The sequence below is a fragment of the Rhinolophus sinicus genome, linkage group LG10, assembly GCF_036562045.2.
Source record: "Rhinolophus sinicus isolate RSC01 linkage group LG10, ASM3656204v1, whole genome shotgun sequence".
In the NCBI taxonomy this organism is placed as follows: Eukaryota; Metazoa; Chordata; class Mammalia; order Chiroptera; family Rhinolophidae; genus Rhinolophus; species Rhinolophus sinicus.
Genome location: NC_133759.1, coordinates 107,240,924 through 107,256,969, shown reverse-complemented (window position 1 = coordinate 107,256,969; position 16,046 = coordinate 107,240,924). Strand labels below are relative to the sequence as shown.

At 49.3% G+C, this 16,046-nt stretch overlaps 1 protein-coding gene across 1 annotated transcript in view; it reads right to left on the bottom strand.

Annotated features, from left to right (window-relative positions):
* Window positions 1–869: 869 nt before the first annotated feature.
* Window positions 870–16,046, bottom strand: part of BAIAP2L1 (BAR/IMD domain containing adaptor protein 2 like 1) — a 74,694-nt gene continuing 59,517 nt past the window's right edge. The window contains exons 9-14 of the mRNA XM_019716460.2: window positions 14,374–14,458; window positions 12,437–12,644; window positions 11,741–11,818; window positions 10,837–11,023; window positions 1,753–1,790; window positions 870–1,215 (exon numbers count right to left, since the gene is read on the bottom strand). Coding sequence (XP_019572019.1) covers window positions 1,140–1,215; window positions 1,753–1,790; window positions 10,837–11,023; window positions 11,741–11,818; window positions 12,437–12,644; window positions 14,374–14,458 — 672 coding nt within the window. The 3' untranslated portion in view covers window positions 870–1,139. The remainder of the gene's footprint in view (window positions 1,216–1,752; window positions 1,791–10,836; window positions 11,024–11,740; window positions 11,819–12,436; window positions 12,645–14,373; window positions 14,459–16,046) is intronic.

Here is a 16,046-nt window from a genome sequence, read left to right as displayed (position 1 = left end):
GTGAGACCAAAGGAGCTCAAGACCAAAGGGGGCTTGATAAGCAACCAGCCCCCTTCCCTGCCCGCACACAGTGACTTCTAATCACGATTCTCCATTCCTCCAAAATAGGGCTGAACCCCCGACAGCCAGAGACGAACTCGGCCATCTGCTCAGAGTTCCCTTCCACAGAAGCCCAGGTTGCCAGGCAGGTGTCAGCTAACGCAGACCCTTCCAGCCCCAGACTCAGGTCACAAAGGTCCTCCTGGCTTTATAGCAGATTATAGGGCAGTCAGTACCTGACTGAAAAGTGGAGGAACTCAGACCCCACATTCGTGATGGAGGCAGCTTTGGTCAACTAGTAGCGAGCACCCCAGTTTCCACACATGGCACCCTCAGATGCACGTGTCACCCTATGAGCCAGACTCATGTATAGTATGGCCTGGTGGGATTTCATTGGTCTATCCAGTTGGTAACTCAGAACTACCAAATTCAGTAGCTCTCAGAAATGATTCAAGTACCAATATCATGGCCATTATAGGAACAGGCTAATCTCAGGCTCCAGCTGTGTCTAAATCGTGTGGAAGTTTGGGATTTCTCCATCTCGGGTAGCTCTGAATATGATTAAAGAAAAATTAAAAAATTTTTAAGTTAAATTTTATATAATATACTCATAATTTATATTCCTTAAAATTATTTGCATGCGAAGACGCAAATTTATATAGTTTCTTTAGATAAACGTCATAATACTACCTAAGAGCAGGTGCTTTATGAAATAAAACTGGTCTCATTTGTACTGAGGCATAGAAAGCCAGTCAATGAAAGCATCGACTATCCCTTATTTTGGCTATTTAAAAATTAATCATAGAATATTTTTAAAATCACACAGTAAGTATTGGAACCAGATTTACTATTTTTTGAACAGAATAGGAAGGAAATATTTTAAATGATTGAGTTGGTCACTAAACTAACTTATCTTCTTAAAGACAGAAATGTGCAAACCCAACTATGTGAAATTGAGAACTCATTGATTTGCTCAAGTAGAAGACATTTAAAACCAGGCGCCCTCTGGTGAGGCAGTTAACAGCGCACACCAAACAATGTACAGCGTCTTCTGCGAGTGAGAACTAACAGTACAAGGACCGGGTTCCTTGGCCACCTTTTCACTGAATGATTGGTGCTGATCGATCATTTGTCACCGTCGGTCGGAGTTTCACAGTAGCAAAGGGGTTTTCTCCACTGTGGGGGAAGAAAAAAACATCTACACAACTGCTACAAGACGGGAATTTGACTTTAAAAGCGCTAAAAACTGTTGTGCTTGCTCTGTAAAATTACACAGTTCATATAAATTCCAGACAGCATTTTCTGAATATGAAAGTTTCACTCTGGCAGTTCTCTCCATGCTACTGGTTAGAGAACTATCCAGAGTTTTAAACATTGTGGACACAGGAGAGCCCAGCTCTCTGGTCTTCTAGGGGAGGACGTCATGTGGGAGCGCCACGTAGGCCTGAGTCTGGATTAGTAAGTTGCCAAATGCAGTGTGTGACCAGGAGACCACCCTCTGGACCTCTGGATCTGGCAGGTGCCTCCCTGGACTGAGAAGAACCAGGTGGCGGCCTTCTCCTGACCCCACAGGCCTGAGGCCTTTCTCAGGACTGGGCGTCCTGGGCGTCCTGGGCTGTGCACCAAGAAAAGACCTGGGGGACGCTACAGACAACTCACAGATAGGAGGGCAACTTCCAGCTTGGAAGGGCTTTATGGAGAAAGTGAACATACCTGAGGAAAGGAAGCTTGGCAGTCCCGTTTGTATTATTCTGTGGGAAAGACAAAGATGAAGTCATGGAAGGCTCATGAAATTGGGACATTTTAAATAAAACTGAGGGTAAAGGCATTTAAAACATAGGGACTGTTTAAAGCTACAAATGTTTAAAAGTGCCCTGGAGTCCCAACTCATCTGACACTACCTAGATATCTGTAAATTCACTTGAAAGAATAAGGGCAAGAACAGAAAACACTTTAAAAGATAGTGACTGACCCGGGACATCTCCGACTTGGGGAAATGGCAGGGCCTGTGCCTGGCCCCTGGCCTTCCAGGTGCAAAGCTAGTGACTGACTGCAGCTGGCTTTTTGGGAGCCCACTCATGAATGATGCCATGAAAAACAGTAAGTGACAATAAAACCCTGTTGGGTTTTGGTGCCAATAGACTGGTGCCAACTGCTACCCAGAGATCTTGTAAGAAGTTCTATCAAGTGAGGAAAAGAGCAGATCAACTGTGCAGACACTGCCTTTGCCTTCTGGAACCTCCAGGGGCCTCACCTCCCTCTCTGGGACTTGGAGGCCCCCCACTATGGCCAGGGGCCAGGTGTGCCTTCTCTCCTTCGTTCCAAAGAACCTGCGGGCTGTAAGAATCTGCCTTCAATCGGTTCTGGCTGTTCTAAGAAACCTCTGGTCCAAGCTCGTGGGGCTCACTCAGAAGCTGTCCAGGAGAGGGCAGTGTGCCACTGTGTGACCAACGGCCGCCAGACTTGCTGGTCCTGAAAGCTCCCAGGACGCGCGTCTCAGGGCGCAGACCTCTGGACATGGACTAGATGAGCCCCTGTCCCTTCACCTGGAGGTTGAAGCCCAGACCAGGGCTCTGCTGGGTTCTGACCTCCTGACTCAAGTGAGAGGAGCGGGGCGCTAGGGACACTGGGGCTACTGCAAACCTGGCCTGCTGTCTCCGGGCCTCTGAGGACTTCACATTCACCTTGAACCCCAGGACCAGCAGGCCAGCCGGGTCATCCCGATGAGGAGCCCTGGCACCAGGAGGCAGTGCCCCATGCAGTGTCTACTTTTCTCACTGAAGCCCAAAGCAGCTGCTTAGCGCACCTAACGGCTTTAAATGGTTTAAATGCCCCAGAGCAAGCACTTCTGGGGTAATGTTCACATTATATGATGATTAAGGGCTAATTTATGAATTATTTAAAAAATACACCAGCACTCGTGTTCAGAACCAGGAAGCCCAGGAGACAGCCCCAGGGCGGGGATGCACGGAGTCTGTAGGTGAAAGGTCCCTGTGGCCACAGGCCAGCCAGCAGCGTCCTCTTGGCCGGAAAGCACACTTTCTGCCACCCCAGGAGTAGCTCCACGTGACCTTGGAAACCACTTCCCGCCTTTCCTTGGGGCAGTGCTTGCCCCCCATGTGTGTCCTCACATCTGGGGAGAGCTCTGCACACACCAACTCTCCTCAAGGCCAAACCCTCGAGCTGGTTCCTAGAGGGCCTCCCGCCCCCCCCCCCCGCCCCCCCAAACTGCAGACGGAGTTCAGCCACCTTGTGTCACCTGGGTGCTTATCCCACAGCATTTGAGAGGAACAAAGGTGGAACAGAAATATCCTCCATCCTTGAAAGCAACGTGACCAGAAGTAACACTTGTGCTGTGGAGGAGGGGGGCAAAGTAACCCTTAAGGTGACAGCCTGAAACCATTCAGTGCTGTGCGCACGTGGTGGGCACATGCCCCTGGAAGCCCTTGCTAGTTGGTGCAAGCAGCACGCACACGGGCTCGGAACAGCCCACATGTCCACCCACAGAAGGGACAACAGCCTTCTGTCAGTGAGTGCCACACAATGGAACAGCAGTGGACAGCTCACGTGGGGCCCGGAGCACAGGGCTGATCTGTGTCCAAAGTCAGGGCAGCCTGGACTGTGCGAAGGGACGGGGCTGGGTCATGGTCTGTGTCCTGACCTGGGCCTGGTTATACCCAGCGGCTTTGTGAAAAGTATGTGGTACTCTTCAGTTCACTATAAAGAATACGACCTTTTCAGAAAGGTTCCCCCTGTAACACCTCCCAGCAAGCCTGCTGCCACGGGCACACTGACCACCGTTCCCACACTCCCCCCGTGCCCCCACGTGCTCTCAGTGAAGGGCACCCGCAGGCCCCATGTGGCCCCCGTTCACCCCATGACGAATGCTCACGTTAGCTCCCACGTCTTCAGAACCTCCCCACCTCCAACCTGACCACACAGTCTCGGCCCTCTCACTGCTGGACGCTGGGAGCCGTCCTGCCTGCTGGCCCCGGAAGCTCTAGCCTGAGTGTGTCCGTCCACTGCCTCCCGGGCCATGCAGTGGGGCTTAGGGTCTCCATCGCTGCACTCCCCACCCTTCCTTCCCTCCCGCAGCTGGCAGATGCGGCCTCGTCCAGTGGGAACGCCAAGGTCTCTGGAGGCCTTCCCTGCACCTGTGCTGTGGCTCCTGCCAGGCCCGGGGGCCCCTCCTTGTCTCCCGTCAGTACACACAGTGCAGGGCACACAGCATATGCTCAGACCACGTCTGGAGCTAGGCTGCCCAAGCTTCCACCGCCAATCGGCAGACAAACTGACCCTCCACACATGGGCAGCACATGTCCCATCTTACACTTCTCAGACTTTACAAAGCAAGGCTCCAAGGCACCGACGCCTCTGGCTGGGCCAGCACCCAGTGTGGCCTTGTAGGCACCCCTTGTTGCATGCTCTGTGTCCCCTGTTGGCAACCAGCAGTGCTGGTCCAGAGTGCACTCAGCAAGACAGGAAGTCACCACGGTCCGGAGCCAGGCACGTCTCTAGGAGAGGAGCGGGCTGCCTGCGAGACAACCCACACCAGCCCACAGTGGCCGAGCAGGAAGAGCAGGCTGGACATATCTTGTGATTCCCCCACAAAAACCCCAAACACAAATCCACCTGGAGCGGGCACCTGCTGACACGCCATGGGCAGTACGTGTCCACCCGTCCCTTGGGTGCCCAGCACAGGCCCTTGAAAGGGACTACTGGATCTCAGCTTGTGGGGGTCCTGGTCAGCTCAGACCACCCAGTGGAGCCTGTTCCCCAGGCAGACACTCAGAGCAAGAGACCTCCACGGCCAGTCCAGGCGAAGCGGGTTCCGCTGACAATGCTGAGTGGGGAGCCCTGCACTGCTTGCCTGCTGCCTTGGGAACAGAGCCCACATGGAAGGCAGGGCGGGCGCCTGCCCTCTCTGGACTGCCGCTCCCACAAAACAGAGCATCCCTTCAACTTGGAAGCCAGCTGGAGGTCAGCTCTGTTACCTGCAACACAGCAGCCCTAACTGATACCTGTTTAAATGTTAACAGCGAAAGCCAGCCCTCAGCTGTGGGCCGGACTTATCTCCCAGTTCACAACCTCTGCTCTATTCTTAAAATGGGAACACTGACGCCCAGCCAGGGAAAAGCCACCTGCCCTGGGTCACAGGGCTCTTTTCTGAAAGCAAGGTGCCCTCTTTGTGGAGCGGAGAGTAGGTACAAACAGGGCCGCTCACAGGGCCTGCACTTCCGGCTCCCACAGTCGGCAGCTTGGAGACGAAGTGGGCTCAGTGTTCCAGGGGCCTTTTAAAGCCTAGTTATCTGATTATTTAAAACTGCTGCGTGTACAACAGAGAACGACACACTTCACTCCCAGCGCCCGCTCCCCGAGCCCGAGGGAGACGACGGCGTCCCAGATCCTTTGTGCTGTAACAGCACAGGGCAGCCACGGGACCGTCTGGGTTAGTGGGGTCAGGAACATCCCCCCTTTTTGGGGGCGGCTCCCAGGATCAGGTGTTCAGTGTACTTAAGCCCACGTGTCCCGGTGTTTAAACAAACTCCACAGTAACTGACGGTTGGTTGTATGTAAAAACTATGTATACAATTCTAAGGTGCTCTGCCAGCTCACATGGACTCCACAGCTGGCTGAGATAGAAACATTCTTTCCCCCAACATCACCAGGTGGTTTAAACATTTGAGTTTAGCAAAGATAAATTACCAGTCCAGTTGGGCGTAAGAACTTTTGAGACAAAATTCCAGGACTGTGCACCCTGCCCTCGAGGGCTCCCGGGCAGGCCCGTCACAGTGTGTGCTTCGCAACCATCGTGCTCTGGATCGAGTTTTCAAATGGAATTTCTGGTTTGTGTGACCAATACCTGACGGTCCAACACGGTAGCCGCTAGCCAAATATGATTGTTTACATTAAAATTAGATACAAATGTAAAATTAAAATTTCGGTTCCTTAGCCTGAGTTGCACTACCCACTTTTCAAACGCTCAGCCGCCCGTGTCCAGTGGCTACAGGCAGTGCCGTTCTGGAATGTTTCTGTCTGACCCATAATTCTTCAGTTTAAGTCCCTGAAGCATCTCGTCCTTCCTGACACACAGGTGACTAGATCCTGCACCTCCTGCTACTGCAAGAGGCCCCGAGACTGGTGGCCCATTAAAAGCAGGCGTTTTCACCTCTGCAGAGGTTACTTCTGGGGGCAGCACCGGTTCTGTTCTCCCTGAGCCAGGCCTGCTTGTCCACCAATCAGCTGGGTCCTTGGAACGGATGTGACCTGGTAGTGACGCCGCGTGGCAGCACCAGAGGCATCTGAGGGCGAACGCTGATAGAGCTGCACTTTCTTCTTCTGCAGTTTGCATAGGATCTTGAAATAGTACTTCAAAAGGTGTTAGAGACAGAAATATAAGCCAGTCTTTCACTCACTGTGCATCTCTGACGCACCCTGTCCTCACTTATCTTGGGGTTGTTACCTCTTCATTCCCAGAGTAGATGCACTTTGTTTTACAGATAAGGAAATGAGAATATCCTGGAACTGTAGCCAGCAGAGCCTCTTTCCGGGAGGCTCTCAAACCTTGCAGCCTTTGCTGATTCTTAAAAGCCAATGTTTTCTTTTGACCTTGATTAGCTGGAGTTTTCCAATATCCTCCGGGTCAGAAAAACAGTGCAGCCATGTGCCAGTGCCTCATAAACAGCACACAGTGACAACGGTATATGTCCCTTCACCAGTGTTCTGACGGAGGGGCACCGATCAGCTGCCAGGTGCGACTTCAGAACTGTGCTTCTCAACCTGCCAGGGGACCTTAGAAAGCCGCCGTCATCCTTCTGTGCCGTCTCCTTTTCTCCATGTCACAAGACCTCACCGTACCTCCTGGGATGCTGGAAAGCTGGGCCCATACCCATGAGGCACCATGAGGATGGGAAGGGCGCAGAGAGGTGCTGTTCACGGGCCGCCCCTGCTCCCGTCACAGGCCGGCAGCCCGTCAGAGTCCAGGCAGAGCGCCAGGGCCTCCCTGGCACTCGCACGAGCTGCTCTGCTCCCATGTGTGTGCGGGCTCTGGGAGGGAAGGTGAAGTGTCTTTTATATATCTAAATAGATTTACCCGATCTCAAAGGAAATATAATGAAATGTTAACAGCAGTTACTGTGGAAGTGAAATTACAGAAAATTGAAATTTTTTTCTTTCTTTTTTTTTTACTTACTAGATCACTGATTTATTGTAAAAGACTGTAACTCATGAACGGCCAGATGGAAGAGATGCATAGGGCACGGTGTGCAGGCAGGAAGGGATGAGGAGCTCCCATACCCTCTCCAGGCCAGAAGTTCACCAATCAGAAAGCTCTCTGAACCCTGTCCTTTGGATTTTTATGGAGGGTTCATTACATAGGCATGACTGATTACATCATCAGCCATTGGCTATTGATTCAACCTCTAGCTTCTCTCTTCTCCCTGGAGGTCCTAAAATTCTCTTTTTAATACTTCATGTTTTCCAAAATTTCTACCAAAACAAAACTTTTCTGGGTTATTATAAGTAGAAAAAGTGTTATTTTAAAAAGTACTTTAAGGTATAATGATTAGATGTTTCAATTTTTACAAAGGGACCCTGACCAAACCTGGACTTTCCTCTTTAGGCAAAACCTGTAGCTGTGACTGGTAGATTTAAAAGGAAACCTCATTTCAGCATATGTCTGATGTATCCAGCAAGACAGCAACATTTGAGATGAACAACATATTAAAACACGCATTTGTTTACTTAAAGTAGCATGGGATTGATAAAGGTTAATTCAAGAATTCATTCTTATTTCTGTCTCAAGAGTGGGGTCATTTATCAATTTGATTATTTGTAGAATTTTAGACAAAATTTTCACCATAAAGCCATTTCTTTCTATGTTTAATATAGGTCAAATCATAAAATACATAAATATCCCCACGAAAGACAACTTATATTTTTTTCTCAAAAGCGGGAAGAGGGCTCTCTCAAATTGTAGGTACTTAAAAAAAACCCTAAGTAACTCTGTCTTCAATGCATACAATCATATTTATAGACCCTGATTATTTTTAATTATTGAGAACCTTGGTCCCAAAATAGTTTTTCTCTAGTAGTTAAATGTGTAACTTAATTTCAGATAAGAATGTCTTTCATTTTTAATGTTGGCATGTTAAAGATCTGGAGCTCAAAATTATATAAATTACACACACACACACACACACACACGCACACACACAAAAGGCCTTCAAAATACACAAACCTGAGTAAACCAGACCTGCTCCCAGAGTTAAGACAGAACAGGGGTTTTAACCAGTTAGTCACTAGCTCTGTCAATTCCTCCACCTTAAATAATTGTGGTCACCCCTTCCCACCTTCAGTGAACGGGACTCCCGCGTCCTCTCCTTGGAGGACTGTCTGAGCTCTTCAGATCTTGGCCCAAATGCCTGTCCCCCCTGATCCCACCCCCAAAGCCGCCTCAGGGGCCTGAGCCTCCCCTCCTGTCATGTCGTCACTCAGCACACCTTACACACACAACACACTGTTCCCTGGACTGACTCCTACTAGTTTCCCCAGAGCCCAGCATCAGGTCTGGGGCTGTGGGAGACTTCAGGTTGCTGACTGAGTGGAGATGGTATGTGGTGGGGGAGGGGGCTGGAGGGTGCAGTCTGCCTGGAGGCAGCCCTGGGCCTGGATGGACGGAGCCTTGGGACCACACAGGGAGTGCGAATTGAGGCCTCCAGCACCAGGGTCAAGGAGGGAAGGGCAATTTGGAATATAGAGCTGCAAACAATATATTATGCAGTGAGCGCATCTAAGAACAGAAGCCAGACAAAGACATATTTGAATGAGATTTCAAAACCTTGCATTTCCTGGACCAAGACATGCCTTGCAGCCTGGGAGGAGGCAGGCGAGCTCCAAACACCTCAAGCTCACAGTAAATACAGGGCACTTTTAGGAGGCGCCCATCTCAGAGACTCCATCTGTGCACCATTCACAGCTGACTGAAGGCCACCAGTAGTGGTGATGATGGGGACAGTGTGGAGCCACACCCCCACGAGAAGCAGGGAGGTGGCTGGCTTCCACATACAGGACAGAAAGGACCAGGCAATAACTGAGAGGTACTTAAAGAGCAGTTATGCGCCAACTGCATGTGGACTGCCAAGGGGGCCCTGCGGACGTTTCCAGGAGGAAGGAGGCAGCAGCACAGGCTGGCAGGCTTCCTGCCACACGGCCCGTCTGCGACCTTGGGCACGAAGCTCAGCCCACTCCGACCATGACCTCCCAGGCTCCTTCCCATTCTCTGCAGTCCAGCAGCGACACAGCCTCACAGGGACGGCCAGTGCCACCTGGCCTCTCCTTTCCCTCCTGTCCTGTCCCCATGTGCCTCCTTACCCTGGATTCTAGGGTTCGGGACACCACAACCCCACGCTCACAAACACCTGCACCCTTCCTCCTCTCCCAGCACCACAGCCCTGACAAACCCATTTAATTACTTCTTGTCTGAGCGGAGAAGCTGCATGTTGCTAGAAAACAACCAGATCAACGGGTTTTATTTTAAACCATGACTCCAAATTGTAAATGGGCATCTAGCACTAGTGCTGTGTCCCCACCACTCTTCTGTAGACGCTCACTCTCTCTTCAAAACACCTACTGCACAGACTGTTCCTTCTTCAGACCTGCTCCCCCCATGGCTGAATTACCTTCCCCGAGACGCAGACTCCCCAGTCGCCCGCCCGGCTGCACCCAGCCCACACCCTGGGCCTCGGGCTCGGGCTCGCAGCCAGGGCCGCAGCCAGGCCCGGTCTCTGCTCCTGGCCGGGGTCAGGCCCTCCACGCGTGCCCCTCCTGCCTCCTCATCCCTCCTCCTCTACTGTATAACCTCCACTGGGAAAAACAAGGAAAACAAGAACTCCCTCTCGACTCTCATCCTGGAATCATCACCTGCCTTCTCTGTTCCTCGAGGCTGCCAAAGCATGTGCCCTCCTCGGGGTTTTAAACTTTTTGCTCCTTCTGTCTGGGAAGCTCCTCCCCTTGCCCCCTGCATGGGGGGCCTCCTTGCCATTCAGGTCTCACCGTAGGTGTCACCTCCTCAGAGAAGTCCTGTGCTATAGAGTCATGTGCCACCTAAGATAAGGGACTGATGCCGGGCTGGTGACGCTGCTGGCAGATGGCCCTCTGCTCATCCTTGTGTTTCCAGAGCCCACACGAGGGCCTGGCACGCAGCACACACCGATATCTGGCTTTCTTACAGGGTTGTTTAGGGTTAGAGATAAAGTACACGAAGTGTGTATATACCGTGTTTCCCTGAAAATAAGACCGGGTCTTATATTAATTCTTGCTCCAAAAAGATCTGTTAGGGCTTCTGTTCAGGGGATGTCATCCTGAAAAATCATGCTAAGGCTTACTTTCCGGTTAGGTCTTATTTTCGGGGAAACACGGTAGCACACGGTAAGATGTAGAAATTAGGTTACCACTTTTAACCCTAAGCCTTCCTTCAGAAAATATGAAAACTGAAGAAAGTGCGGAAAAAGGTGATTAAATAACTAACAGGCTGCAGCATGACCAAAAGCGAGGAGTTACAACCTGATGCAACCTGGCAAACTATGGACTAAGTGACCATTTATAGACAAAAAAACACAAAAGGACTGCAGTTCAGGAAGTTGAAAGGCAGTGTGATGGAGAAGGGACTCCAGAGGAGCATGGAGAACGCCCCCCCCCCCACACCCACTCCATACTCCGGTGGGAATAACCCCACGCCTCCAGAGACCACCACTCAGGACTTGGGTACACAGGACGACACGCTGCAGCTCTACTCACAGGAGATGTAGTTTCCGGTTTGGATGGCGGTGCTTTAAAGGTGGAAATAGGTTTGGAAAAAGCTGCTGTCCTATCTGCAGCCGCTCCCATGGACAAACATTCCAAGTAGTCCGGTGGGGGGATGGGGACAGCAGTACTGCGCTTCTCAGACAAGTCCACCGTGCTCACGCTTCTCACGGGTGCTGGGCTAAGAACCCCGAGTCAGAGAACAGTTAGGTAACATCCTGCCCCCGCACCCCAAACATCCTGAATATCTTATAGCCAGAACTACAACAGATTAACAAAACAAGGGGCAGCAGGCAGAGATCAGAAAACACACACAATAATTACTATTATCTGGATCAGAGTACAGATTTAAGGGTGGTTGGAATAGAGGTGCCAAGTGGAGCCCATCGACGTAATTCAAGCCATGGGACTAGAGAAGATGGCCCAGGAAGTAGAGAAAAGGAGAAAGGACTGAGGTCGGGCCCCGAGGAACACCTACGTAAGCAGTGGGCGGAAGAGACACCTGCACAGAGATCAAAAGGGGACGCCGGTGAGGAGGAAGGGCAGGGCAAGGAAGCACGTTAGGAGGACCTTTCAGGAAGAGCGAGCCCAGTGTTAAAGGCTGCTACGTCAGAGCAGGAGGGAAACGTGGGCCTGGGAGTAGCCACCAGTGGGCAGTGGGGGGCGGTGACAGTGGTTCCAGAGGGCGGACGGGTGGGCCTGGGGTATGTCTCTTCAGTGGAGTCCACGGAAAATGGAAATCACAAGGAAACAAGCGTGGAGCAGCGATCGCCTGCTTACGTCCCACCATCTGGGGTTCCCAGGGGGTTTGCTGCATATCCCGATGGAATTCTGATTTGCCTGAAAACAGCAGGTAACTTTTCTGTCACTGGGAAACCGAGCCACAGGCCAGTCCTACCTTGGTGAGGGCACACTCACTGTCTCCTTTGCATTTTCTTCCAGCAACTTGGTGTATGACGATGGGAACCAACCCCTCCTACACGTGAAGAATGAGAAAAAAGACCTGGTTGTGCTATCAGCAGTAGACAAGTGAACGATAAACACACTAAGGCAACTCACGGCAGACGGGTCCACTTTTACCCATTACACAACGTGTATTTTATTTGTAGCATTGATTTTATTTGGATTCCCTTTTTGTCTCCCCCCCATGTTGGTTTTACTTAATAGCTGAATAACCTACACAGAAAACCAATTTAAACTACTGACAGTAAAGCTTGTGCGTACACTCACGGCTGAACTGCTGTTGCTGGCATGTAAACCATTTATGAGCTAAGTCTTAAAGTGTATCTGATACTGAGATTATCCTTGAGAAATCCGAGTCACATCTTTAAAAATAAGAACATTTAAACCTACTTTCAGAGGTGATTTCATAGGATCTATTGACGCATCAAATATATCTCTATGTGCACATGCATTCAGAAAATAGCCTGGGACTGCAGTTAACTAAACTAGAGCTAGAACTGTTATCACCTTAACTTTGCCTAAATGCCAGAAAGTCCATGACGACAACCTGCTGCTAAAAGGAGAGACATGGGGCTTTGAAGTGCTGGGCCTCATGACTGACCACCCAGTGGCGGCCCCCACTGAGACTTACGCCTTGGTGGTGTCATGCTCTCCGTAAAGCCAGCCGTCTTTCTCCTCGGAGACCAGCAGCGTGATGACGTCTCCCTGTGCAAAGCTAAGTAAGGTCTGGTTGGTGCCAGCAGTATGTGGAAAGATGGTTTTCACTTTCTGCTTTTTCATCATGTTCAGTCCAGTTGCAACAGAAACCGATCGCTGTAAACTGGGGTCATCGGAAGAATCTGTTAAAATCGAACATGGCTTTTAACAGATGGCTTTTCAAAGGATGATAATTAGGCCAATTCCAACACACAACCGTCAGAAACCCACCCCTTCCCATCCTGCCAGCAGTGGTTCTTCTCAAACCCCAACCATGCTCTATTTCCACACTCGACCCTTGCCTGCATGGACAAGGCAGAGGCAGAGCCGTGGCCCGACGTCTCACAGAGGGTCCCTGAGGCTCATGGCTCTTGCAGACCGAGGATGAAGTCAGCATGCGCGCCGAGCGTTTGACGGGCCTCTTAGAGAGGCAGACTGCTCCGCCACCCACCAAATGGTCCCTCTGCTTCCCTTCCCCTGCTCTCGGTCCAATTCACAAAGGCAGTGGGAGGCATCGCCTCCAATCCAACGGCCATGCCCCAGGTCACAAAGGAAAGGAGGAAACTGGGAATGCAGATGTTCTTGCCGCTGTGGCTGCTCAACGTGTCACCCACGAGTGTGGTCAGGATGCGGTGAGGACGGCCCTCAGTGCTGCAGCTTCTGAGCAGGTGCTCTTCTCGTCCACACGACTCACCCAGGGCCACAGCTGGCCTGCGGCCAGCTCCACAGCCCGTTGCGCAGCGCACAGCGCGACCGTGCATTTGCGTCTCAACTCAAATACGGGCTGATAGTTACCGTTCAAAAAAATTGGACTTTTTCTTCTTTTCAGGTATTTTTTCCACTCAAATTTTGCTTTAAGCCTGGTACTTAACTTAAAACAATGCCAAGATCTCTTTCTGCTTTATTCTTGCAGATTCTTAATGATTACAACATAAACTTTGCCATCTGCTTAACATCCACTAATTACCTTGGTAGTGTTGAGTCCACCAGCAAATTTCATTTAGCAATTATTTCATTTCTATTTTTTCAAAGAATCACTTGAATGGTTGGGATACACACCGTATTATATACTTTATACTCTGCAGAACTTACAGCCTTTCCCTCAAAGGCAAATGACTACAGATGATAATCTTCCCAGTTGCTATTCAGAAAATCCCATCTCCTCCCAACAGCTGCAAACGCTCTAATCTGGGGGCTCTGCCTAGGACAAGGCTTCATCGCCGACTTTCATACCCAAGGGGCTTGTGAGACACCCCACATAGAGACAGAGTCAGCCACCACGACAGTCTCCAGGGTCCTGGGTGCCAAAGACTGCAGGCAGAGATGAGCCTGACCAAAGCCGCCTGAAATGTCTGTGAACAATAACTGGTCCTGATTTATTACAACGGAATCAACAGAGTTAAGAAATTTAAACAGTTAGAACTGAAGTCGCCAGGAAGCGTGATGTGCTGTTAGACATGATGAAATTCACTGATTATAATTCAAACTAAGCCTACTGGTAAGATTAACAACTATAATTTTAATTTTGCCACGTGAACTTTTATTGTTTTATTGAAAAAGAAATATGGAACACACACTGGTGTGTGGCTCTCTGTACATTATATCCCATTTTAAAATATAACACTTTTCAATAGTATATTTACTCTTGTAAATATCAATCAGTATACAGAATTGTATGTGTCAAAGAAATGTGTCACTTATAAAAGGTCTTACGGTTTTGTCATAAATCCAGAACTTTATTTGCTGTGAGGTGTAAGTTCCTCCAAGCCAGGGTTGGATTATGTGCTACCGTACATGCTTATTTATCTCTACCTTACATTTGTCCAAAATATTTAAAAAATTTAAAAAGGTATTTCAAAAGAAATATCTTACCTGAATTCCGTGCAACTGTTGCTGGGTTATTAAACATATCAATCAAAGGACTGGTATTCGCTCTGGCTGAAGGAGCTGGGGGCACCTTTGGCAAATGTTTAGAAAGGGTGTCATCATCATCTTTCCCATCTTGTGAAAAAAGTCTTTACTATTTTAATATTAACACAGCAATGGAATTACAGATTCTTAGGGCTGTTTTGTATTATATGCTTTAAATTCCACTTTCTTTCCAAAGTTCTCTTAGTTGTAGGGCAATGCCCCATTTTGAATTATTTCAATACCACATGTTTTCAAACAAAGCAGTTACTCCCCATTTCCCCTGCTCCCTGGCAACCACTAATCCACTTTCTGTTTCTGTGGATTTCAGCCTCCCTCTTCGGTGTTACTTGGCTATAGGAGTCTATATTTGAAATCATTTTTCCACTAACAAATGATTTCACAGAAATCCTTTTTCCACAGAATTGAGTGCATTGCTCCATTAATTTCTAACAGTCTGTTTTGCTAACAAGAAGTCTGGTATCAACAGGATTCTCTTTTCTTTGTAAGTAATCTATTTTTCCCCTCCCTAGAAGTCTTCAGAATCTATCCCTAACATTCTGCAGTACATTAGGTTTTGGTCTTTTCCATTCATCCAGGCTCACTCTGGCTGCCGTGCTGAAGACCAGGCAGAAGGCTAGGAAGTGGTCTCTGCAGGGACCGCCTTAGAGCTGTGAGGGGTGAGGAGCGGCTGGACCTGGGACATGCTTTGAAGGTGGAAGTGAGGATGTGCCCATGGATTGTTTGTGGCATAAGAGAAACAGAGGAGTTGCCATTTTGTGTCTTCTGAGCTACGGGCTGGGGCAGGCTGTGGAGAAGCAGGTATAGAGTAAGAAAATCAGTCATCTGGTTTTGGACAAGGGGAATGAGAGCTTCATCACACATCTGGGTGGTGATGCTGAGGAGGCAGCTGACTCTATCCCGTGTCTCAACTGGTCTAACGTTATGTTTATCCTCTTTCTGACTTTTTAAAAAATAAATCCGCTTTCTGTTTTTGCACTGTGTTCTGGGAGAGTGTTTTGGCTTAATTTTCCAAGCGGTTCCATTCTGCTAACAAGTCCAACTATTGTTGTTTTGTTTTGCTTGTTTTTTTGAAGGGTGGAGAGAAATGAAGAACAAAAACTTTTATTTTAGAAAAATTTCAAACAGGTACAGAAGTGGAGAGAATAGCACAATAAATCTCCATGTACCCAACACCTAGTTTCAACAATTACCATGTCCTGGCCACTCTTATCCCATGTATGCCCCACCCATCTTTCCTCACACCCAGATTATTGTAAAGCAATCCTACACATATCATTTTAACTATAAACAATAATCCAATTTTCAATTCCCCAGATTTCTAGTTGACTCTTCTCTGTGGGTGGAATATCCTTTTGTCTCTTTCTAAAGATTTCTCCTCTGCCTATTGGCCCTGTGGCCTCCAATACTAGTCCTTCCGGTTTTCCTTCTGGTGTATCGTGTTGTAATACTGCTTTTCTCCCCTGTGCAGTGATTCCTGCTTATCTGCAAACCCTCGTATGTACGGCGTCCCTGGATTTTGCCTGTTCTTCTGTCACACACTACCCATGATGAGGTGGGAGGAGGGGAGACACTTACAGGAGTGTGCCCGGCCTCTTCTGTCCAAACGTGCCGTT